This window comes from Delphinus delphis, chromosome 17, assembly GCF_949987515.2.
Source record: "Delphinus delphis chromosome 17, mDelDel1.2, whole genome shotgun sequence".
Lineage (NCBI taxonomy): Eukaryota > Metazoa > Chordata > Mammalia > Artiodactyla > Delphinidae > Delphinus > Delphinus delphis.
In genome coordinates, this window is record NC_082699.1 from 55,413,099 (window position 1) to 55,440,927 (window position 27,829).

The window sequence follows — 27,829 nt, forward strand, 5'->3', positions numbered from 1 at the left end:
CATAGGTGTACACATTTGTCAACACGTATCTAACAGTGTATTTATGATATGTGCATTTCACCATGTGTACATTTACCAACATAAAAAAAGAAAGGAACCATGAGCAAATATTGAACTCTAGCTGATATGTATATAGAAACGTTTAACAATGCAGTGTACTGAATTTGGCAACTTCAAAATGCATCAAAAAGTAAAATGAATTGATGGATTGATAGAGGCATTGAAGGATGACTAGATATGTGATAAGCAAATACAACAAATGGCTAATCATAAAATCTAGGTGGTAGACATATGTATACACATAGTCAACTCTGAATTGAAAAATTCATAATAATTGGGAGTTTGGGAATAAGTACACTATATTTAAAGAAACAATCATAAGCACATTCTAGTGGCCATTCTAGGACAAAAGTGTCTGGGGCTATAAGGACAAGTTGTTTGCAGTCATGAGAAGAATGACTGGGCTACATGACTTCTTAAGGTTAATTCAAAGCATAAGATTCTAGGATCTGCTTATTTGGCAATTGCATTTTCCTCCTACTGATACACTTTTGAGTTTATATTAGACGTCAACACTACATCCTATGCAAGAATATTGTTGTCTTTATAGACTGAGAGACAATGTTTGCTTACAAACATTCCTTTTATGCCCTGTCTTTCCACAGAACAGAATCAGGATTCTAAATAGGTGAATAAAACCACTTCCTATATACAATAGTCAATAAATAACATATAACATACAATAGTAGTTCATCAGGGCAAAGAGTTATAAAATACAGTATCTTAAATTTAGTTTACATATATTTTCAAATGCAAAAGTAAACTAAGTAATCTGTAATTGAAATAAGCATAACCAAAACCAGGTTAGAAACTAGTAAGAAATATTTTATTTTATCATCTAATCCTATATTAACACATAATGATTTAATATCTTTACCATTTTCTTTTTTATATAATAGTCTTATAGCATAGTCAAATAAATATGTGTACTCTTGTAAAGAAGCCATTGTTACTGGGTTTCCAAGTACACCTACTAACAAATATTCCTGAGAGGTTGAAAAAAAGAATTTTAACCAAAATCTCCAGCTATACCCTTTTAAGTTTCAAATAATGATTGTATCACCATAAATATTTTCAAGCTTATTATCAAAACAATGTGTATTTAAACTGCTAAAATATAGACTTTTCTGTCATATGTCATATTTTTAAATAGTAAAATTTTAGAGACAAAACATTGTACAAATTTAGCAACACCTTGTTCATAATAATCAGCAATTTTTAAATTAGTAAACCTAAAGATTATGCCTTGTTTCCAAAAGGAAAGTGAGTAGTTATTATAACAATTATTATTATTGCCTAATTCAATACTTGCTGTCATTTCTTGAAATAACTTTAGAGAAAAATAAAGCATAAATCATACTATTCTCTTAAGATAATTACTGAAGTCTCTGAAAAAAGGGATAAAGCCTAAATCATAATATTCCTTTAATAATAAGAGAAGGGGTAAGAAGAACTAGCTATTCAGTCTCTTAATGAACAGATTTTTACAGTGAATTAAAAAACCTAAGGGAAAAAAACCCTATTTTCCTAAAATCAGGTTTGAAAAATAGATTTTTAAAGTTTTAATACAAAGTAATACTACACATGTTGAAATGTTAGGAAATAAAAAGGGAGAAAGATATTTAAATGTGGAACTTGTTTTTCTTCTTTAGTCATTACCTTAAGCAAATAGGTGAAAGGAGAATTGACTATGGTTTAGAATGAATTAACTGTTACAGTGATTAATCCAGCTGAGTATGCAGACATTCAGCAATTAGTTTTTACCTTTTATTTTCACCATGCCTGGAAGATAAATGTGTCTCTCCTTAATGACATAAGATTCTCATTTGGAATGCTAGTTGATTAACTTTAAGAGTTATCTGTTTAATAGCTTTTCTACCATGAGATATTTTAAAAGTTAAATATTTTCCAGTTTTTATTATCCTTACTGAGTGAATATAAGTTATTATCTCTTATTATGAAAAAGGGCTGCCTTTCTAGAGGGAGAAAAAATGTTTGGTTAAAATGACTTAAAAATCTGTACCTAAGCATCTGGTTTCCGATCCACTCCAAAGACCTGAAGAAAAGCATTCACGTACAGCAGAGCCCACAAGCATGAATCCTGAATCACAGGTAAAGATGGCCGTTGAGCCATATGAAGTTTGAGTTCCAATCTTATTTCCATTTGGAGGTGTAGGTAGTTCTCCACAGGAAATGACTTGAAAACAATAAAAAAAATAAAAATGCTTAAAGACATAGTCAATATGAACTTGTAACAAAACCATGCTGTGATTTGATATATTTACAAGTGAAATTGACATTTGTAAAACATGTTTGAATGATTATGAAAGTGTAGAGAAAATAGATGACATAATTTAAAATTTATCCCCTTTGAGTTCCCATAAATCTTCTAAGTAACAGTGACATGTGATGAAGATATTTTGTTTGCATTTTCTGTGTAGCCAACCTGGTCACCCAACAGGTTGTAATGAAAAAATAATAATAACAAGACTAAGGGAGGATAATTTATTAGTCCAAAGTCTTTCTCTGACTTATCAAGTGACATTGGGCAATCCCTTTGACTTACCTGAGCCAGTTTCCTCATTATCTAAGATCATAAGTGCAAATAATTTTTGTTGCACACTCTACAGTTTATAAAGCCCTTTACATGTGAAATATCATTTGATTTTCACTAGAACCATTAGATTATAATTATATTTCACATTTTGGTTTTAGGTTTTAAAAAACTAAAAAATAGAGATTAACTGACTTGCTAGGTCATTCAGAACCCAGCTCTTATAACACCTTCATATTTAAAGACCACAAATGAAATTTCTTTCTAGAATAAAAACAATAATAGATAGCACTTATTGAGTGCTTTTGTACCAGACACTATTACTAACACTTTATCTTATGCAATTCTCAAAACAACTCTATGAGGTAGGTGCAATCATTATCTGAATTGTGTGCACTAGGATATGGACACATAAGAGGAAAGTAACTTTAATAAGATTCCACAGCCTATAAACAGCTAAATCAAAATTTAAACCTAGCCATTTAACTCAAGAATTGAATACTTAACCACCAGCCTTTATTCTGGCTCCAGCTCTGGCTTTCAGCTCTAGGCTTTAGGATTCTATTAGACAAATAAAAAATTTGCAGACTTTAAAAAATTGCATGTAGAATTTAAGATGTACCGATTGTTTTGAACTAATACCCCAAACAATCCTTTGAGGTAGCTATACTATTTATTAATATTAATAATACTGATATTTATATCATTTTAATTTCAAAGATGAATAAATGGAGGACCAGAAAAAAAATACTGTTCTTTCCGTTTTTCTCAATGAATTGTAATTCCTAGATTCCTGTCTTTCCTGCATTCTTACCTGTGGGCAGGAACCTGATCTTATGTAGAACTTAAATTTTTTCTACATAATAAAGGATTGAACACAAAGAAACCAGACAAACATTTGTTCAATAAATGCTTCTGCTGTAGATAATTTGTTTTCCTTCTCTTTGAAACATCCTTATCCCATGTGCCCTTTTAATGAAATTATAATGGAAGAAGAATGAGCCTAGAGGAAGATCCTGGGTGAAAACTGAAAAGAGTAAAGCAAAAATTTACAAACATATGCCATATTTTTAGAATATGTAATATAATTTAGATATGTATTTTGAGATTTTTAATTCATCAATATGATTATCTTATAAAAAATGGCAACCCCCAAATCCTATGCTTAATATGGAGATTAAGAAAATAAATATTCCTAAGTAAAATATTACTAGGTACTTGCATACTTACTATATATAGTTATGTTATGTTAAAATTTTAGTCTCCATAATCCAGACTTCAAATGTTTTATTAGTTTATTTATAAATTATGTATCCATATCATAAATGCTGTAAAACTGTGTTGAACATGAAATGAAAGGATGAATTTTCAGCCTAGCATATTTCCTGGTACTAAGTAAACTCAATAAATGTAGTAAAGAAAGTTCAAAGGAAGATCAAGATATTTCATCTGATTATCCTATGTTAAGTTAGCTTATCTACATTAGACACTAGCTATTTATAAGAATGTATGAAAATAGAATGACTAAGATGTTCAGTTTGATTCAATAAATATTTATTGAGCTCCTGCTGTGAATCAGGTTCTAGCTGATATTTTCAACGTGTAACACCATTAAATCATAATAATAACTATGAGATAGGTATTATTGTAATTTTCTGGTTTAAGAAATAGAATAAACATCATATAACATCAAAAGGCAGAGGTTTTAATTAGACTCCATGGGTTGAAACCCAATTATCCACCATTTATAGGCTCTGTGACTTGTGTAACAAGATAAAAATTCTTGGGTTCAGTTTCCTTTCTGATAAAATAAATATAATAATATCAACTTATTTATAGAATGGGAACTAAGGAATAAATGAAATAATACATGTAAAGGGCTAAAAGCAGTGTGTAGTTGTTTTAATAAATGATAGACCTAGAATCTAAGGGAAGGATTTCTGAATCCAAAGCCCCTGTTGTTGTTTTTTTTAATAAGCATTTACAAATACCAAAAACAGTTACAAAATTTTAAGATGACTTGAGAATAAATGACCTTTTTAAATAATATTACCTCAATATTGCTCTAGCATATGTAGAAAAAAGAAGTGATCAAGCAATTCAATCACCAAGGATTGCATATGAAATGTTTAGCGGAGTGTATACTTACTTTGGCAATATGGTCTTTCATTTCTCCAACTCCAAGTACCATTAGGAAGACATTCAATAGAAGCAGGACCTAGTCCATGATAACCAGGATCACAGCTGAAAACTACCTTGGTTTTGTATTCATAATGGGAACCATTCACAATTCTCCATCTTCCGTGTTCCAGAGTAAAGGAGTTGATGCTTGGGCATGTAACAACTATACAAAAACCAAAGAGATAAATGCTAATAAGTTAGTCATGTCTGTTCTACCTCTTAATTATATCTCATGTCTATTCCATTCTTAGTTCACCATTTCCTGAGTTCCTTCACTATTGTTCCATAAAAGGTCTTTAGCATTTTTTTTTCATGTTAATCTTTCTACTCCCTCAGTTCTATGGTACTGTTGGCAGTTCTGTGAACATGTCATGCTATTTCACACTTGAAAGTCTTTGTACATATTATTCTATGCACCTAGAATCCCTATTATTGACTTTTCCATTCTTCTTTTTTTGGATTATCATATCCAAGTTTATTCCTTAGTACAGGAAGACATGAAGTATATTTTAGTGATGAACCAAAACAATAACATTAGTTTGTTAAAATTGTCTGACTTTCTTGAAGCTGATTTAAAAGTATTCTTTTTTCTTTTTTCCCAGCTTTACTGAGTTATATTTGACACAAAGTGGAAAAAAGGGAATACTTGTACAAGTTGTGAATGTAAACTGGTAAAGCCACTATGGAATACACACATACAACAGTATGGAGGTTCCTCAAAAATTGAAACTATAACTATCATATGAATCACCAATCCCACTTCGGGATATATATCCAAAGGAAATGAAATCAAGATCTCAGAGAGATATCTACACTCTCATGTTCATTGCAGCATTAGCCACAATAGGCAAGATACAGAAATAACCTACTCTCTTTTCTTTAAAAGTTTTGGAAGGACTATATTTTGAGGACATTTGTTTTATAAGAATGATCTTTTTATGCAAGACTTGTGATTTAAACTTCAGCTAATTCAAAACTTGCTCAGCATAAGCAGACACATTATTAGACACTTATGTTAAGATTGCAAATAATTTAACAACCCCATTTTAAATGAAATCACAGCTAAGTTGAAATGTTAGTACTAAATAGAACAAGTAATTGATTTATAGAGAAAAATCAAAGACCTTATTTAAAGACGCATTTTCTAATCCTTTTCTATGAAATATTTTATCTGAATTATTTTCTATAACCATTATATAATATTCATTTACCTATTACAGTATTGATGGCAGGAATGAGAACTATTCTAAATGTAAGTAACCTGAAGAATTCTGACAAAAGTTGAATATTATGGATCATCTCATTAGCATCATTTATGTTTATAAAAATCAGTTGAATGTATTAAAATATAATTTTATTAACGTAAACAAAATCTTTTTTCAAAGACCTATGTATTGAAAACACATGCTGATTGATGGATGACTTTTTACAAAATAAATAAAATGTTGCTATGTAAAATAAAATGCCACTTTATTTTTTTGACATAAATATTCTGGAGCTTCTGAAAATGAGTAAAACTGTCCTTATACTGTATTTCAGTTCTTCCTAGTACAAGACAGCTTAATTTACTTCTATTTCCCTCTTAGACATCATTTTAGGGAATGGTTCTAAAATCTGAAAAATACATAAAATTTCAGATCATATAAGATGCCAGTAGAAACACAAGTGATGAAATTTCCTTAACATACATACCAACACAGCGAGGAGTCTTGTTATGATTGCTCCAAGTTCCATCCGATTGACAGACAGCAGTGGTAAGTTCCTTAGATGACAATCTATATCCATCATTACAAAAATAGGTAACTCGGGTTCCTACCAAGTAGTCTGTTGTGAGTATTCCTCCATTTGTTGGAGCTTTAGGAATCCCACAGGAAATTGCTAAAATAAATACATACATACAAAACCAAAGAAACAGAAAACTAATTAGATAAGTCTCATAGAGTATAAAGCATGTAAAACTATTTGGAATTTTATTAATTCCTCTGAAACAATTTCAGAATACCTTCAGCAAAACTTTTTTGAACTACAACTTTCTGAATCAATTATTTCAAACTCTGATTGAATGTCTTTTTAAATTGGTGAATCTATACACTATTAATACTTTATTTCTTGGTTTCTTACTTAGTTTCTTGTCAGCATGTGCATGGTTATCAGCATGCACACAGATTATAAGAGAAGGCAAGTTAAGTAAATATAGAGTGTATTAGTGCTAATACATGTGTGGACCTAGCAAGTTAGGTCAATTCAATTTGACAGTATTAAAGATTATAAAGGTAGTGGTAACCAACACTCATCAGGGTTTCAGCCAGGAGTAAAACAAATAGATTTATTTTACCTGGAAGCTGGATATTACTTTGTCTTAGGTCCAGCCAAACTCTATGTGCTTGTGCACCTTCCATGGAATATCATGTGTACGGATATATTTAATAAATATAGCGGCTAGGACTTATCGTCTTAAAACCTAGTTTGGGTCTTCCTGCATTTCACTGATATGTCTCAGATGTCTTGGTTTTTATCTACAATAAATCTGATTTACGTAAAAGTTAGTTTTACCATAATGGGATAATTACAGTATAAATTTATATTTCGATAGTTTATTGTATAAAATCAGAAAACCTCTAAATTCTGAAATAACTAGTTTTATTGGTTTCATATAAGAGATTCTAAACTTGTAACTATTTTTCTCGTATCAAAAGAAATAATAGAAAGATACGAGTTTAGTTTGAGTATTTACAAAAGCTGTAAATATTCTGTCTCCATTTCAACCTAAAATTGTTTCTACTTCTCTTATAAAATCTACCACTTAGGTGTTTAATTTTAATTAATTCATGCAAATTGACTACAAAGTAAAAAAAAATCTTAGTAAAACACATATAAAATTCTCAAAGTGGAATAGCAGACTCCCTACTGGTGAATAGCTTGATCTTTTGTAATTTGATAACCTGCAAATTATAAACAGAAAAGTAGTAATGTTGATTTAATAAATTATATAAGCAATCTCATATAATTATGTTATTATTCTTGCTATCTAATTATAGACCTCTAAAATAGTGTTGCAAAGGTAAATGGTTCCCTGATGTGTGTTAAAGCAATATTTGTATTTCCACTTAGGACTTCTGGGTATTTCAATTTGTAATAAACTGTTTCCCCACTGAATCCCCACCAAAGATCATGTATTTACTCATTTTTTAAATTTAGCTGTACATTGTTGGGGTAGAGTAGGTTAAACTTAGAGCAAAGTAACAATGAAATTTAGTTTAAATAATATAGATTCCATACATGTAGTTAGTATATAATGATTGTATTTTAGAATTGAAAAAAAGACAACATACTAAAATGATAGGATAAATTGCCTGTAGATACTATACAATTTAACTTCTTAGCTAAAAAAAAAGGAAAACAGAGTTCAGAAGAACCATCATCACTGAGTGATTGTCAGAAGCTTCTCTGCAGAACTCTGAAACAAGCACAAATTAAAAGTGAAACAAAGATGTCCCCATACCTGTACTTGGTTTTTATATTAAATGAACTAAATATTAACCTGTTTTAAAAGTGTGTAGAGTTATCTTACTATGGTCTGATGGCATTTCCCTAACGGTTCATCATGTTGAACATTTTTAATGTGTTCATTTGCCAGCTGTATAGCTCAAATGTTCACGTATACCTCATGTTGGTAGTGAATGTTGGCTGATATTTCCCTTTTTATAATAACTAAGAAGACAGTAAAAGAAATGTGTTAGAACTTGAAAAAAATAAAGTGAAACAGGGAATACAAAGTGACTGTTTCTACATAACCCTGTACAATACTCGATTGTATAGAGGGATGATAATGGTTTAATTAGTGACAGGGCAGGAGTCAATGAATGATTCGTTGATGTGTAGACAAAGAAATAAAACACCTTCTCAAACCGAAATAGAGATAACAGGCTAAATTTTCTATCTTGAATTGTGTTCACATTGCGTAACCACAGCTCAAGTAAATATATGTGAGGATGTATAAGGAGACTGAAGAGACAAGAAGAATAAAAATAACTGAAGAATGCAAAACAAATTTGGAACAAAACAAAAATTGTGTGAATAGCTCTCCCCAATGACATTTACCCCTTTCATTTCAATTAGCTATGCCCAAACACAGGTCACATACAACAAACAATTTTATAAAATAATTAATGTTTTAAAATTGTTTCAGTGAACATAAAGGATCAATTTTGGAAATGATTCTTTGAGTTATAAATATTTTATCACGTTACTATGCAAAATATCTTATTTTTCAGCTACATTTTGATTTACCAAAATATACAAGCAGCTCATGAAGCTCAATATCAAAAAAACAAACAACCCAATACAAAAATGGGCAGATGACCTAAACAGACATTTCTCCAAAGAAGATATACAGATTGCCAACAAACATATGAAAGTATACTCAACATCACTAATCATTAGAGAAATGCAAATCAAAACTACAATGCAGTATCACCTCACACCAGTCAGAATGGCCATCATCAAAAAATCTACAAACAATAAATGCTAGAGAGGGTGTGGAGAAAAGGGAACCCTCTTGCACTATTGGCGGGAATGTAAATTGGTGCAGCCACTGTGGAGAACAGTATGGAGGTTCTTAAAAAACTAAAAACAGAACTACCATATGGCCCAGCAATCCCACTACTAGGCATATACCCTGAGAAAACCATAATTCAAAAAGAGTCATGTACCACAATGTTCACTGCAGCACTATTTACAATAGCCAGGACATGAAAGCAACCTAGTGTCCATCAACAGATGAACAGATAAAGAAGATGTGACACATATATACAATGGAATATTGCTCAGCCATAAAGAGAAATGAAATTGAGTTATTTGTAGTGAGGTAGATGGACCTAGAGTCTGTCATACAGAGTGAAGTAAATCAGAAAGAGAAAAACAAATACTGTATGCTAACACATACATATGGAATCTAAAAAAAAAAAAAAAAAGGTTCCGAAGAACCTAGGGGAAGGACAGGAATAAAGATGTAGATGTAGAGAATAGACTTGAGGACACGGGGAGGGGGAAGGGTAAGCTGGGACAAAGTGAGAGAGTGGCATGGACATTACCAAATGTAAAATAGATAGCTAGTGGGAAGCAGCTGCATGGCACAGGGAGATCAGCTAGTAGCTTTGTGTCCACCTAGAGGGGTGGGATAGGGAGGGTGGAAGGGAGATGCAAAAGGGAGGAGAAATGGGGATATACATATATGTATAGTTGATTCACTTTGTTAAACAGCAGAAACTAGCACACCATTGTAAAGCAATTATACTCAAATAAAGATGTTAAGAAAATAACCTATTTGTAATTATAGAAAAATTTCAAATCAAGAACAATTAAAAAATGCTCCATATATAAATGTCATATTATATAAAAAAACCAATGAAATTATAGTGCTGACACTACAAAGCAATTTCAAAACTTCAGAAAGTTCAGGATAATTTTTTATTTTAACCAACAGTTAATTATTTTCACTAAAGTTTTCTCAAAGATTATCTATATATATATATAAACAATCCTTAATAACTGAAATTTAATTGTTCAAAGTTCAGAGCATTTAAATGTTTATTTAAAATCTATATGATTTAGAAGTTATTATATATATTTTAAATTCCTGTGATTCTAAAATTATGAGATCATGATTCTTTCTCAAACCAATTCTGGGAAACCATTTAATACTAAAAATGTATAAATACTCCTGCTATTCATTGGTCAAAGGAAAGCAGATGTTTTGCTAGTTTATTAAAATGTATCTATTCTACATGAAGTCAGTACCTTCAATGATGGTAACCCATTAAGTTTAGGATACATCCCAGAATTCTAGTAAGTAATTAATGTTTCTGAATCAGCAATATAAGGAAACAGTTCTTTCATTTCTCATTTATTTATACATGCCTATGAAAGCTATATTTTCATGAATTAGAAATTGCAATTTAACAGGTAAAATAAACCATTTTGGGTATCTGGTAATATCTATTCTCTGCTCATTTTAACTTGCTGCTGTTTAAATTTTAACTGATATTTTTATATTTTATTTGTTTTATATAAATTGCCTCCAATAAGTAGATGATAGGTAACATCCATTATTTATTAACTGAAAGCATCCCTCATTTTTTTTTCAAATAATACTGAGAGTGATAAATGCATCCTTTTTTTTTTTTACATCTTTATTGGAGTATAATTGCTTTACAATGGTGTGTTAGTTTCTGCTTTATAACAAAGTGAATCAGTTATACATATACATATGTTCCCATATCTCTTCCCGCTTGCGTCTCCCTCCCTCCCACCCTCCCTATCCCACCCCTCCAGGCGGTCACAAAGCACCGAGCTGATCTCCCTGTGCTATGCGGCTACTTCCCACTAGCTATCTACCTTACGTTTGGTAATGTATATATGTCCATGCCTCTCTCTCGCTTTGTCACAGCTTTTACCCTCCCCCCTCCCCATATCCTCAAGTCCATTCTCTGGTAGGTCTGTGTCTTTATTCCTGTCTTACCCCTAGGTTCTTCATGACATTTTTTTTCTTAAATTCCATATATATGCGTTAACATACAGTATTTGTCTTTCTCTTTCTGACTTACTTCACTCTGTATGACAGACTCTAGGTGTATCCACCTCATTACAAATAGCTCAATTTCATTTCTTTTTATGGCTGAGTCATATTCCATTGTATATATGTACCACATCTTCTTTATCCATTCATCTGATGATGGACACTTAGGTTGTTTCCATCTCCGGGCTATTATGTGAGGGTTCATAGTTGTTATATATGCCTCCACATGCTGGGTAAAGTAAATCAAATATAAATTTAAATTTCATATTACAAAATAATGTGATGTTCGAAAATTTTCAGAGTCCAATGACATTACATTTTCTTTATGTTGAACTTGTCTTTATTACTATACCTAGCTAAGAGACTCAACTACTCTTTAAAAACAAGACCTAGTCCAAAGCTCTAAAATGTGCCATTTGTTGACTTGTCATTTTTTTGCTATAGCAGGATACAATGCTCAGAGAGTGCCTTGCTTTTTAACAAAATAAAATGGAAATGAAAGACATCTCTGTTGAGTTACCTAAACAGTGAAGAAAAAATAATGTGGTAATTGGCTACATTTTCCTCTTTTAAATTTGTTGCACTGAGAGCACATTTTTGCATACTTGAGAGTGAACATCATCAGTGACCTTGCCTACTCTTATCCCCTCTTTTCTCTCTGCAGACTCCACACTAACACACACTCCAGCTCTGGGTCATTCATTTTCTGACAGTAAAGTGACGGGAATGGTAGATGTATGAGTAAAGTATGCATATAAGTGGATAGAGTAAAGACATAAATCACATAACAACAAATGAAGAATTATAAGACAATGTGTCTCATGCTCCTCAAATTTATCAGTCTGTGTTTTTCAGCCTTATTTTCCTTAGAGGTATCTATAATATGCTTCTGCATATTTATAATTTTGGAAGTTTCAGCAATCCAAATAAAAGTTAAACGGGGTTAATCTTTTATTAATGTAACATTTCTGGTTAATATACTTCACCTTGACAAGCAGGGACCGGTGCATCCCACGTATGATACCCATAGGAAGACTTTCTGCACACAGCACTGCTTTTCCCAACAAGTCGGAATCCTCGATCACAGGCCCAGCGGACCACACTATTAAGCTGTCCACCTGTCTGACTGATAATGTATCCATGAGGTGGGGATTCTGGTGTACTACAGTAGAAAGCTTTTTAAAAGAAAAAAATAAAAATCATACAAAATTAATGAATCAGAAACTCTTTACAATCTAGAGTTATAAAAACCTTAAAGTAAATACTAGTTCATAAAAATTGGCCAATTCAATTGCCATCTACGTGAGTTTTACTTCATATGGACATATATTATTTTCCATCCACTTGACAATCTAGTGACATAACTTTTAGGAGACATAACTATTTCTGGGCTTTCTTCTGATTCTTATTGTCACTGGAGATGTCTCCTAATTGAAATACATTATACCTTCTTAATACCCTGGAGGTTCAAAAGCCCTAAAAATAGTTTATTGAATTTTGGAACTGGTATTTCCTGTCATCTGAAGGGCCTAAATGCCACAGTTTAGTAGCAATATTTTAGAGCATGTTGTTTACATGTCACTTTGAAATTACCTGCAGACACCTATGTCATGTTAGTTCATGCATTTCATTTTGGTGGATGTCTAAAATAGTCCCTCCACATTCCATAATCCTCTCTTCCAGTTTATTAAAGAGTTTCCATGCTGCCAAGAGTGCTTATATATGGTGATAAAAAATGCCAATAAAATAAAACTTCTTTCATCTCCTGAAGTCTAGAATGTCAAAAGATAACGTGAAATGGCTTTTTCATATATATGTACTTTTGAAACTATTCAGCCTGGCAGGATCCATTTACCCTTTGAAACTGAAACTTCAATGTATTCATCTGAGAAAAAATGAGACTTTAGGGGTAAATAGTAAGAAATAGATTGGACTTAGAATATATATGTCATAACCTGTCATTTTCTAAAGGAAAAATTTATATTCAATATGTCAAGCTGTTCTTGGGGCCAAAATGATGTTTTCATTACATTTATATCTAACTTTGTCATGAATATCAACATAAATAAGGATTAGTCTTTAATATAGTGAACTTATGCTTATAACTGTTGGATTTGAATGATTTCCCTTTAAGTTATTATGGTTATTAAAAATATAATTTAACATTCTGACTTTTTAAATACAGTCTGGCACAACTTTAATAAAAAGACATTTACAAAGTTCACATTCAAATATGAAAAACCTCAAGAATGACTTGGGCGTATGTTTAAATTTTTAAACATTTCTCCTTTGCATGCCTAATAACATTTTTCAAATTTAATAGATATCTATTATAGGATAAAACTTGTAAACATTTTATAATGTCAGTGACAAGTTACTTCTAATATGTAAAAGACAAATTGCTGATAAAGGCAAATTATCACCTTATAGTTTTAAAATCAAAGTAGACAAAAATGGTATTTGCACATAACATACATATATGTAAATTTATATAAATGAGTAAAATTCAAGAGTTTATCTCTACAACTGGAATTCAAAATTTTATTTAAGTCCATGTCTACAATTGTTGTGTCAGAATAATCTATAAAATATTTAAGAAAGTAATTTTCAGTAGGATTGATTAGCAATGACCCATAGCTTGGGGAGACATGGTCTGAACACTGGAGATATAGAGATGGTTGATTGGGTCTGAAGTATTCTGTTATTGAGCACATACCTATGGCATCTGACATGATTTAGGATGGCAATAAAGAGAAGGGATATAAACTTTGCATAATGGAAAACTATGTACACTTAACAAGAAAATTATTGTCTCAGTATTAGTAGACCTTATAAACAAGAAGGCATATAGGAAAAGCTATTTCATCTTGATATCAAGAAGGATTTTCAGCCTACATCTTTCTAGATATTACTCAATGAAAAGCAATGATGACAAAACATTTTTTTTAAAACTAAATGTTTCTAAGTGATGTGTTCATCATTTTCTCTTTTAATATTTAATATATTTTAGCAAGTATCATAAATAGGTGGGCAAGAGTGAAGACAAAGATTTTTTCTACTGTATGTTTATCTTTTGTTTAAACTTCTCATTTAAAGGAGTTATATATATTAAGTAGATCAGATACAACTGAGCAACACTATTAACATTTTGTGAGAGTTCAAGGGAAATTTCTGCTGGGAAATAAAGCACTTAAAATATCAGAGTTTAATTTTTTTTTTTTGGCTGGAAATTTTTTTTTAATAATTTATTTATTCATTTATTTATTTATTTTTGGCTGCACTGGGTCTTCGTTGCTGCGTGCGGGTTTTCTCTAGTTGTAGCGAGTTGGGGCTACTCTTCGTTGCTGTGCGTGGGCTTCTCACTGCAGTGGCTTCTCTTGTTGTGGAGCACGGGCTCTAGTTACATGGGCTTCAGTAATTGTGGCACGTGGGCTCAGTAGTTGTGGCGCACGGGCTTATTTGCTCCATGGCATGTGGGATCTTCCCGGACCCCTGCATTGGCAGGTGGATTCTTAACCATTACGCCACCAGGGAAGCCCCAGAGTTTAATTTATAATTAACTTAGATAAGTCATAAATAACTTAAGTCCTTTTAATCATTTCAAAATTATATGAAAGACATAGCATTATTATCATTACAATGAGGAAACTGAGGCATAGAGATGTTACATAAATTGCTCAAGAAACATCAATGGAAGAAATATGATTTAAATTCATACCTAATTAAATAGTGTATGTGTCTGTGCTCTTTAATCACAACCATACTGAAGATGTAGGTGAGATCTGTACTGAAGTTATAAATATCACATACCTATATATCTTATCCGGAAGCCTTTTTTGTTATTGCCATGATCTGCTGACCATTGAAGAAATACTTCATGACCATTGCTTGTTATATTAAAAGCAGATGAATAATCCCCACTGAGTGAAACAAGCACCGGACTTTGAATATTTGGTCCTTCAGAAAGAAAATAATACAATTTAGGTGTAACTGAATAATTCATCTTTAGTATTTTATATATTTAGAATAGTATTAAATATGGTGAAATTAATCCAGAACCAATTTACTTCATCAATAATAACTTAAAACATAACATAAAATGTTTGTTTAAACATTTTAATTCCATAGCTAAAGCAGATACAATTTATAACATAATAATCAAGCTAACTACAATTTTCATATGGTATATAGGTAAGTTTGATGTTGATACTTCTAAAAATACCCATAAGATAAAATAAAATCATATAAGCAGTGTTTCTACTGAAGGTCTGAAAGTATAATTAGAGCAGTTGAATTGAATTTATGAATATCCAGTAAATATAACCCATGGTTACCATCATACACCTGAAGAACATCAAATTCCTTTTCTGTCTGGAAGAATTCTACAAACATGCTAATATTATATCCTTTTTCCACAGAAATGCTCCAGGCACACATTTGAAGATTTGGGTAACTGTCAGGATATCCAGGGCTCAATATGACTCCCGTAGAATCCAGGCGTAATTCATTGGCAGGACAGAGCACTGTCAAAAATTATATACCATTAGATGATGCTAGTGTTTTAGACCTAAGTGAAAGTTGCATTTTAAATACTGAAAGTTGCATTTTAAATACTGAAAGTTGCATTTTAAAGTTGCATTTCAATACTTTAATTGAAATGTATTTAAGTGAAAATTGCATTAAATACCCAGTTTTTAAATGTTTTCATATTAAATAACAATAAAGGAGATAATATCTTGAGCTATGTGTATAAAAAGACAACTTGTATAATAAGCTTGCAGTTCAAAATATGGAGGAATGACCTAAAATTTTATGGTATTAATTTCCTTTTAGTATTACATGGAAGATACATTATTTTTCTGGACAATAAATATGTAGATAATAAAAAGATAAGGCATTTTATTGCCTTCTTTTTCTTTATATTATTTTCCCTATTTCCCTTCATCTTCTTATGTTTTCTCCCCTCTGCCTCTCTTGCCTATGTCTTTACCCTGTCCTTTTCCTTCCTTACTTTTTCTTCTGTTCTCAAACTTTAACTCACTCAGGTATGTGAGGACAGACAGGAAACTGCCCCATCTCAGAGTATTCATTCCAGGCAAAGTTACTTCTAATCTCATGAATATGCTTAAGCCACGAGGATTTAACACAATTTTGGGTCACCAGTTACCTTTCAGTTCTTCCTGCTATTTCCAGATCATAAGTGTAAGACAAAGCACAGCTCTTCATTTCATAACAGTACCTCTGCTGTACATCCTGAGAATGTGTGTGTGTGTGCACGTGTGTGTGTATCTCCAAGGTATAGTAAACTACTATACTTTAATTGTTGGCCTCAATAGCATTATGGATTGGACCAAATAATAGAAACATATACTTAAATTTGCATTTGGAATGAGAATGTGACCAAGATGATCAAATCCTTATCACTCAAATGATGCCATTTCAGCCCTATTTTTTTCCTTAAGACTTTGAGTTTTATGGTGTGGGAAGAGTATTGGAATTGTTCAATATAGCCCAAACAGTATAGAAGTAAACCAATATATACCAAACAGGATTTAGTTCAATATGATATAGAACTTTTTACCTGGAAGCCACTGTAGCCACTACAGTAAAATGTCCTATGTATATCACTGATAAATAGTTTTTAAATGTAGCCTGGACCAATTTTTGAGTGTTATTACTGTGTACATCCTTGTTTCTCAATGTTTGTTCAAATAAACTAGGCTTCAAAATACCAAATACTGTTGCTAAAATACAGATGAATAGATGAAGGATTTATATATTTGTCACTTCCAGGGTGGAAGGACATGAAATATTTTGAATTATAAAGTCTTCAAGTAGTATAGGGATGGAAAAGAGTAAGTAAAATAGTGAATTATGGCAACATATGATTGTTCTTTAATCAAGTTAATAACTTGAAATAACTTGAAAATAACTGCCATAACTTCATATACAGATATTTAAACATTTACTATAGAATACAGTATAGCTAATCTAAGAGTTGTTTCCTTTCTTTTTTTTAAACTTCTATTTCTCTTATTTGAATCTGAGACATTTGCTTCTTGGATGTGATTTCAAGATTTTAAAAAAAAAATAGAGAAACCTGATATTTGCTTTTCACAAAATGAAAAATATGTAAAATAAATAAACAAACAAAGAAACTTGAAGCCTAGAAATGGAATGGAAAACTTGAGTCAAAGATGAAGAACATTAGTGAATATATAGTTATGGCATATTGAAATAAAAGATATATAACCATATGACAAACTGAAGTAAGTTTTAAGAAAGGGTTTCTGTTGTGTGTGCCCTGCTGTTTAATACTTCTGAAATATTTAACTAAGTAAGTAACTGGGTTACTGAACATGTTATTCCCTTACTAAAAGCCATTCAGCACCTTCAAAGCCCTTCAACTTCAGTCCCTGCCTACTTCTCCAGCTTTGTTTTCTGCAGCTCCTCCTCTGAAACAGAATGCTCCAAACATACTGGATGACTTAGAATTTTTTTGAACTCAGCCTATCCATTAGTGCTTCTGTTTCAAAGTCTTACTCTTGTCTGATGCATTTGAAATGTTAGCACATCTCAAAACCCAGATCAAGTCTCATCCTCTGTGAAACAAACACTTCCTGAACCTCTCCTCCATCGACCCAAGGAGAACTGTTGATTTTCTTCTTGGTACCTCTGTCATGTATGCTTCTGTTATTGCAGTTAGCAATTTTATGGCTATCATTTCATCGTTTTTTTGATTTTCTTCTTAGGCTATTGTTATTGAAAAGCAGGTGCTGTATCTTAATGGTCCCAATGTTTTCAATTGAACAAATATTCCCTATTACTTTTGAAAAACTGGTATGATTCAATATAATTTACTGTAAATACACAAATTAACCTATTCTCACACTAACCAACATACGTCAAGAGTAAGACAATCATCAAGAGTAAATATGTGTACATTAGATACTGTTAAGCACCTTTTGTTCATTATATCACTTACTTATCACAGCAACCTTAAGAAATGTCTACAATTCTCATCCCCATTATGCATATGAGGAAACTAATGCCCAGAAAGTTTAAAGTACAGAAAGTCTCACACATTCAGCTAGATGGACCCCATGTTTTTAACTATCTGTAGTCACCTATTATATTTAATTTACATCAAACCCTTTGAAGAGCACCATATTTAGACTTGCTTTCCATGTTTTAAGTGTGATATAAAGAAGTAAAGAGGATCCAGGGAGGAATAACAAAAATGATATAGCCTCTTTTAGGAAAAGTGAAAAAATCAAATAACTTAAAATAGACTAAAAACAGTATAGATTAGTTACAACAGATTCCAAATGAATGACAGTCTTTTAGTGGGATTATGAATTAACTCAAACAAAATTTTAACTCAGCTTTTTAGCTTAAGTGTCTGGTCAATTAATTAATATAGTAATGCTGCATAAACTCATTCTGAGGGATAATTAACTTTTAGCTAGTACCCATAGTGTTATTATGAGACAAAGATTGATCATCCTTTTTTGTATTCTCCAGAGCAGATAGAATAAGAAGAAACACATTTACTAATCTACAGGAAATTCTGATTTTAGAAATATGATATTGAAAATCTGAGAGATGAGGGACTCAAATAACAAAACTGTTTTGTATTTTTAGTTAAATATAATATTGAATTGGGATCCAGATATATAAAAAAGAAGTGTTGCTCTCCAAGAGCTCACAATGAAGTTTATACACTGGGTTAAGGAAGAAGTCCTGGTATGTAATTGCTTGTTCATTCAGGAGTAAAGGTGGTAGACTTCAGAATAAACAAACAACTTTAAGATGGCCTATAAAAATCATTGACTAAGAGCAAGGAAAATTCTTATATTGTTGCTGGTTATACCTCCAAACATGTCTTTCTTTTTGATACTGTAAAAGCCCCTTATGAAAATCCTTCTATCTTCTTGTAAGGATTCCAGTGAGGTAGAAAAATCAAACATTTATTCCTACTTACAGCATGCTTGTAATAATAAACAGAATATTTGTTTTAGGTTCATTGTAACAGTTAAGATACTGCATAAAACAGATTTCTATTTCTCAAGAATAAACCCCAGTGAAGGAAGTAATCCAAGAAAATCTGGAGATGTATAATCAAGTTCAATTCAATTTTATTCAAATTAACCAATATTTATAATTAGTTACTATGTGTTAGGCACTGTTACGGGCCCTAGGAGCTATACAAGTTAATAATACATGATTCCTGAACATCAAAATCCCAGTACATCATTCAAGATCCATCATGGTCTTGCCCTTATAACATAGTGAATGCCTTGAAGTCTGTACCTCACTGTCTTTCATTTCTGTGTCTTTGCATATACCTCTGTCACTTGGACCACACTTTCCCTATCTTAGTTCTACCAAAGTAAGTATCACTTTTCATTTGGAACCTATGACTCAGGGAGCAATGTCTCCATCAAGCTTTCCCTATCCTACAAACAGTTTAAAATTATGTGACTCTATAGCTCCCTGGCCTGTTTCCTTAGTACTGTATTGCTACAAGCTGTATGGCTGTCATATCCCTTACACCATGTTGCTTTCACAGCAGGGACCATTTACAACTTTCTGTTTGTTTGTTTTTTCCCTCAGATCCTCATTCTTAACAGGTGCTCAAAAAAGTTTAATGATTCTAGTGGTCAGAATAGAAACTACTTGCAGTCAACCTTGGAATCTTTATTTAAAGTGATTTTTCTTGCTTTCTACCTCCATTTCCACTCCTCACAGCAAAAATAATTTAAATAGATTGAATTGAGTTTGGGATAAACTAGAAAAATTAAGCCTTGGATGAATTAAAAATGTTTACTTAAATCTGAGAAATAATGGAATGAAAAATACCACTTATGAGTTGTATAATATCTAACATTATTGTCAGCTAAATATATAATTACAAAAAATAGATTGTTCTCTATTTTGCTAGTACTGAATTAAACATAAAACAGATATTTAGAAATAAATAATCATAAGAATTGGTACCTTGACAAACTGGAGGCGCTCCATCCATCTGGAGTCGTTCTCCTAATCTGCATGTCAGAATTGCATTACCAACCAAAGTAAATCCTGGAAGACACTGATACCTAATAATATCACCTATTTAAAAAAAAAATGCAGAAGGGGCTTCTGATAAGCAACAAGGTAATGGTTAAAATAAACAGATGTTTCAATATAAAATTAGAATATTTTTTCTTTCAGTCATTTTCAATCAATATAAAAATTCTATTAGTTATAAGCAGTGATGACATTCAAAATATTGAACTACTAGTATGTCATAAGCACTGACCAATCAGAACTGAAGCCAATAATAAACTACAAGTAAGACTGTACTGGGGCAATCTGGTTAGATATAAGCAACAGTATAATCCGGTTGGTACTGGTAAGATATTCATTAAAAATATATCAAGCAGTTAAAAGGAGATTCCTAGTTATTGCTATTAAGATTAGATGTACATTGGTCATTGATGTTTTCTTACATTTCTCAACAAATATTAATATTACTAGGATAATAATGATAAAAATTTATTATGATAACATTAGGATGTCTTCTTTTCTTACATAATTTTTCAAACTATTAGATATTATTACAGTTAAATTTCCAACCAAGTTTTAAAAGGACTTTATTTACGATCAAATTGAGCATAACCAACCAATTGTTTTCAAAGACATGGAAATAAAACATGTCTTCTAATACACCCTACATATCCTTCATTATACACATCAGGTTTATGCCTGAATTCAACACTACAGTGTTGGAAGGTAGCAAAATAATACTTTGGAAGGAACTACCAGAATAGTTATACGGTTCAAATTCCTGCACTGTTTTCTAACTGTACCTCCTGGAAATACAGAATTCTTTCTTCTTGCCTAATACTCCCTTTCCTCTTTTCATTGTTACCCAGTCTTAAGAATTCTAAACAATCCCCATTGATCCAGGGAAAGAAGGTCTAAGACAGGCTGCTACTATTCTTTATTCTTATTTCTTTTAAAGTAAATACCTCTGCTAACAGTATGTTTTCTTTGAAAGTAATTTAGCAGACTTTACCTATTTCAAATTCATCATCTTCTGTCAAAATTTCAGCATTGGGTACAGGTGGTGGAGGTTGACACACTCTTAGTTGATAGGCTATAAAAATAGACAATGTTTATTCCTTCTCTGAGCAGCTATACATATTCACATATGTGAAAAAAGAAAATTACATAAGGTTTATTTATAAGAATAAAAATATATGGTAGAATTTATCAAGTTTCAACTATTTCTTTATTTAAAAAAATGCTACAACATTGAGGGAAAATTAATCATTCCTTAAATATTTTCCCATGGTAAGAATGCTTACCTTTTAACTCCTTATTTCTCACCCTCATTCTAGTCCTTCTGATTATGCGCTTCTATCTTGGCATAATCACAATTTGGAATTATACACTCATGTTTGTTTATGTGCTCAATGCCTAGCTTCCCAAGGTTCATCGCAGAATCCCCTGCATCTAGCAAAGTGCCTAGCATTCAGTCATAATTGCGAACAATACTCAAGGCTTACTCTATTCCAAGGAATATTATGAACATTTTATTTATATTAACTCTATTAGTCCTCACAAAAATTTTATTTATTTTATTACTTAATTTATGTAATGAGTTCTATAATTATTCCCATTATATAAAAGAAAAACTGGTAAAAGAATTAAAGAATTTGTCCAACTCATACAGCTATAATATGGCAGAGCTGGGATTTGAACATAGACAGTCTGGCTCCAGAGCCTTCTTTCACCATGCTAGATTAATATGTTTATGTTAAATTTTATGTTTCTAAACTGGTCATCCCATTAGATTAGGTAGATTCTTATTTGGCATAAGGTAAAGGCCACTGAAAAAAGGTCTCTATGAATCTAAGTATCATGACTACTGGCCCTATATGATATCTGTATCACAACTGTTTGCTTAGTTAAAGGCTTGTTTTCACTAGTTGTCTTCAAAGATGTAATATACTATTATTAATTTAAGAAACACATTTTACGCTGTTATAACCTTGAAGAAAAATGTGTTTTATATGCATAATTTTATTACTTAAACTTAGGAGTTAATTTCTTTATGTACCTCAATTCGGAGATAAAAAGAAGGAGGTTTAAAGGCATAGTAACTTGCCCGAGATCACACAACTAGTACAGGGTTTATCCAGAAGTCCAGCCTATGTCCTTCAATGTCAAAGCCCATATCTTCAGTATGGGCCCTATTGTGAGAGTATTACGAGAGTACTGAGGAATATCAACTAGACTAGTTAAGGAAAATTCTGATAAAAAGAAATGAATGAGATAAATTTTAAAGGATGAGTATGATTTTTTCCAGTGCTGAAGGGTAATCATTGGCAGAAGAGCATTCAGAGGAGGAAACATGAGCAAAAATTACAATTATCAAGGTAAAAGGTAGTTGTGAGAAACGCCAGAGAGGTAAGGGAAGGGGGAGAGGAAGATACAGAGAGCCCTACAGGGAGAAATCCTTATAAGATTATGCTTTATTTATTTATTGTTTTATTGGAGTATAATTGCTTTAGAGGAGAGCATTTTATCTGATCTTTGTTTGCCTGTAAACTTGTTTTTAATCTTCATGCTAATCAAAAATTATTTTATTTTAAAGAAGAAGCATATTTTTATCAATGAGGAATTCATGACTCCTGTCATCTGTAGAACCTGCTTAGAATGACTTAGATAACTCAGCTGGAGAGTTTAAAAGACTAGAGGTTGGAAATTATTATTATGAGGAAGATGATGCTCAGAGATACTGTGTTATTTTCCCAAGACCACGTGGGTGATGTGAGCTAAATTCTCTTATTCTCCATTCTTTGGTACCATCAGCATTTTATAAACTGTCCCTAGAGACAAGGGATCACCTTGGGATCATGGAGGGTGTGAGGAGGTGTAATGTCCGTACCTCCTTCCTCTACAATAAGAGCAATTCTATTTTCATCAATTTTATAGATTTGAATTCTGAATAAATTTTCCTTCGAACAAATTTCCTACAATCTCCACCTAAGTGATTTCATTGATCCTTTGGACTTCAAGTCTGACTTTGTGTCTCAATTCCCAGTTTTACATCACCAGGATAAACATATCTTCTGAGCTCTTCACTACCTACCTCCTCCTACCCTTTACTCTTATTTTCTAATCACAGAACTCTGTTTTGTAGCACATACAATCATGACATGTAGGATACGATGCCCTTGCATAGTTATTAAATAAGTCAATGGTGTCTTAAAGGTGAATGGCATGTCAAATAAAATGATTCATCTAAAAGAGAACACAGATTTAGCTTAAATGTGTATTTTAAATGTGTAAATATCTATGTTACGCAGTTTTTCCATTAATGGTCATCACTTTGAAGCTGTTTCTAAATAGAACAATCCATGGAAAACATGGACTAAAATACATACTCATGCTATTTAAAATTTTGATGATACAATTTAAAAGTTTCAGTTCTGCCTGTAACTGGATATCATGACTTGTTTCAACATTTATTATTTTCCATTTATTAGCTTACTTTTTCACTATTTGTGACTCCATCTAGGCTTTAAGTAACATAAGGGAGGAGACTCTTCATGTGTCTTTTTCACAATTGAGTAATAAGCTCCTTTCACTTTACTTATAATCCAACAAATATTTGCTAAGTAAGACACAAAATATAGGTTTTTTTCAGGAGGGAAAGAGTCTCAAAACAAATAGTCTTCCCTAAGAAGACTCTAGCTCTAAAATTGCAAATGGGATGAAACAGAGGCAATTGTGGGTTAGAGTGCATGTCAGTATCTTTTGAGGATGACCATTATTTGAACAGTGCTCTGTTTTCATTCAAATGTGTACAGATGTCTGGTTCCTGGTCCAACAAATTTGCTCCTTAAAATCACTTTAGAGTTTAATTCTGGCAATATATATTGGTTATTTTTCATTTCCTATTTTCTTTGTAATGAAATAACCAACCCAATTCCAGAAAAGAATGCTGCTGCTTTTATCTACTTCAGTTCAACTGAGCTATTCAAGGCTTCTTCAAAAAAAGACACAACAGGACACTGGCAAATTGCCATTCCTTCTCTAAACCACAAAAGCACAAGTGCACAACCTTTCTGCCAAATAAGGATGCAGTATTTCTTACAGAGGAAAAGAAAATGTTCTATGTGCTCTTATAAATTCTAAGTTCTCTATAACCACTGTTGTACTTCAGTGGTGACCCAGATTAGTTCAAGTATGATAACTTCATGATTTGGGGAAGATTTGCAGGAGAAAAAGCACTGATAATTACATACTCAGTTATGTAATTCTGGTAAGGCTATTTCAAAAGTTATGTAAAATAACTTTAAGCAGCTCCACTTGAAAGTAGAGTTAGGAGCATTTAAACAAATGCTATCTGAGTTCTAATTAAGAAGAAACAATAATTAGTAATTTTTTTTTCCATTTTGGAGAAAGTCTGCTAGTGAATTGATATGAACCATACAGGTAAGTTTCAGTGGTGCTTAAATTACTTACAAATATCACGTTTTATCTGTTAGTATTTTATAATCCATTTGTTTCTCTGCCTATAGAAGGGAGAATCTTTGAATTCAAGAGAAAATGTTCAGCCCTAGATTTGGAGATGAGATAGAGAAATGGAATGGATCATTAGAAATGGATCAACAAGAAGTTACTAGGTATTTTCCTAGAGATGGAAAAACAGAAGTATAGTAAACAAGCTTTTGGGAAATATCCTGAATTATCCATAAGAAAATTCCAATATCTTTTGCATGAAGTGACTTCCCCATATTCCAGTAGCTAATGGAAAGTATCCTACCTTAGTACTGAGACCATTAGAGTCTGAAAAGTAATGTGCTAAAGGTCTCTTCTCTACATGGTTGAGTTGCCTGGCACATTAGTAGATAACAGAGCACATCAGAGGTGACAATTTTTTCTTTGTCAGTCTCTATTTTCCTTTTTCTGTTTACTATCATAGTTTGGTTTGTCTTGGCTATGAAGGAACACGTTTTAGCTCTTTAACCATCACTTTATTCTGCATATTGAAAAGAAAAGACTAAAGAAAAAAAAGCAAAAGAAAACAAAACAAAAGAAAACAAAGCACAGCCCCTGTATGCTGTTGGCTTGGAGCCGGCCTGGCTCTAACTGATAGGCCATGATTTTCTACTGTTGACTGTAATCAATTTAACTAACAACTAACATCAGACATGATAGCTCTTTGACCTTGTTGGAAAAAGACAAAAATAAGACCTTTCCCGAATCATGTCTGAGCATAGAAAAGACAAAACAAAAACCATAAAACAAAATGAAAACGCTATCCAAACCACCAATATGATCAAGATTCCTCCATCTCAGCTAGTACGAGAGAATGCTGCTACCCCACGCCAATCATAGTTTTAGGTGTGTTCCATACCTTCCACCTTCTAGAAAAAAATTAAGATACCCAATTATAGAACTGCTGCAATTTTCTAAGAGCACCCAACCCAGAGGAAAAGCATGCTTCCTTGAACTTTCCAGAACCATCTTACACAGCCCAAATCCTATAACAAGCCCCTCCTAACACCCTCTCACTGAGACTCCACGGGGTTTCTCATGGTATGTTGTCCCACACATTACAGTGAGCCTATAAACTCAACTTTGTTTAACTACAGAGATGTTCCTGATGGACTTTGGCTGGAGGGGGTTGAGATACTGTAGAATAAAAATGCCATCTTATCACACACAGCAAAATACCAAAATATGGTAAGCAATTTTGACATGACTTTTTGTCATTTAAGTAATCACTAAGTAGTCATTTAAATAATAGTAAATGGCAGTATCTTTTCATCATTATAGTTTTACTAGTTTGGTTTTTTAGCTGTATATATATATAAAATTGTATGATGTTCATACCCCCTATGCTCTCTGGAAATCAAACAATGAAACATTTCATCAGCTCAATGCTCTATCTACTGAAATATGAAAGGAGGTCAGATCTTTACGTTGTGGGAGGCAATGGGGTCACACAGTTCAAAGCAATGGTGATTTATGTTTTATATAAAATGTGTCCTTATATCTACAGTAGTCTCTTTTAGGATGAGACTTTGTGGAGTTAAATATACTTGTCCCCAAATACAGCATTCATTGTAAAGGCAATATAACCTTAAAAGATGACCTAAAAGGTATTACAGGCTTTTAAAATACATTTCTTAAAAATAATCTGAAATTCAATATATAATCAACCCACTCATTCACAGAAGCTGTGCCAATAACAGAAAGCAATGGATAATATATATTATTAAATTGTATTATCCTAAGAAAATCTTCTGTAATGATTGAGGTTCCCTAATATCTGATATTAGAAAAAGAGGTACCCTGGATAATAGATTTAAGCATTAAAATGATACTTTATGTTTTAAATTAATAAATATATATTCTGGCTATACTACAGTGGTTGGCATAAGTCAGATTCCCAATAAACTTATCTTATTTTCTCATCACCATAGCACATTTTGGAAACTACAAAGAGGAACACACTAATCTGTGATAAACCTACCAACATATTGTTGTTAGCCTGTAGATCCTGGGGAAGAGAAGCACTAAAAAGTTCAAAGTTCCAACTTGTAATTAGGAGAGGTATTTTCTAGAAAGTGAGATGACTTATCTTGATAAAAATGAAAATCATTGCTAATTTTTAAAGAAAAATTATGTTTACATACCATTAAATATAATCTATGCATGAGATAATACCAGCTTAGGACACTACCTGGCACTTGGTAAGAACTCAGTATAGTTTAGCTATTATTATGATTGCTGTTATTGTTGTCATTATGTAAAAAGAGGTCAGTCCTTAAGTCAGACAGACCTATTTTGAATTCCCAGCAGCCCTTCTATTTATTAGTTCTCTGGCTTTATATATGTTACAAATTTCTGTCTTTTGGTTCTTTAATTATTAAAATAGGGATAATAATACTTATATTGCAGAGTTATTACAAAAATTAGCATGGAAAGCATCTAGCATAGTGCCTGGCATATTAAGTATTCAGCAAATGGTAGCTATCGCTATTAGAGTGACTATACAAAGTTAGTGTCTGTAAAAACATGCAGTTGAAACAGGTTTTTTGTAATTTACTTTCAGGAAGTCATTGATTAGGACTGAATACTGTTATTATTTATTATAAGACAAACCCATCTTGACTCTATAGCAGATATCAAGAAAATTCAGGGGCTTCCCTGGTGGCGCAGTGGTTGAGAGTCCTCCTGCCGATGCAGGGGACATGGGTTCGTGCCCCGGTCCGGGAAGATCCAACATGCCGCGGAGCGGCTAGGCCCGTGAGCCATGGCCGCTAAGCCTGCGCGTCCGAAGCCTGCGCGTCCGGAGCCTGTGCTCCGCAACCGGAGAGGCCACAACAGTGAGAGGCCCGCGTACCGCAAAAAAAAAAAAAAGAAAATTCAGCTCTTTCTTTAGGGAA

The 27,829-nt window shown here is 32.3% G+C and overlaps 1 protein-coding gene across 3 annotated transcripts in view; it reads right to left on the minus strand.

The window, feature by feature from the left end:
- The window catches only part of CSMD3 (CUB and Sushi multiple domains 3), a 1,080,105-nt gene that overhangs the window by 75,484 nt on the left and 976,792 nt on the right, over positions 1-27,829 (minus strand). For 2 of the 3 annotated variants that reach the window (XM_060035246.1, XM_060035244.1), the window contains 8 exons: positions 21,436-21,516; positions 20,373-20,486; positions 15,707-15,895; positions 15,183-15,329; positions 12,359-12,547; positions 6,488-6,673; positions 4,764-4,958; positions 2,084-2,257 (listed from right to left, as the gene is read on the minus strand). In XM_060035246.1, the coding sequence (XP_059891229.1) occupies positions 2,084-2,257; positions 4,764-4,958; positions 6,488-6,673; positions 12,359-12,547; positions 15,183-15,329; positions 15,707-15,895; positions 20,373-20,486; positions 21,436-21,516 (1,275 nt within the window). The remainder of the gene's footprint in view (positions 1-2,083; positions 2,258-4,763; positions 4,959-6,487; positions 6,674-12,358; positions 12,548-15,182; positions 15,330-15,706; positions 15,896-20,372; positions 20,487-21,435; positions 21,517-27,829) is intronic. The other variant, XM_060035245.1, reaches the window with a different exon arrangement.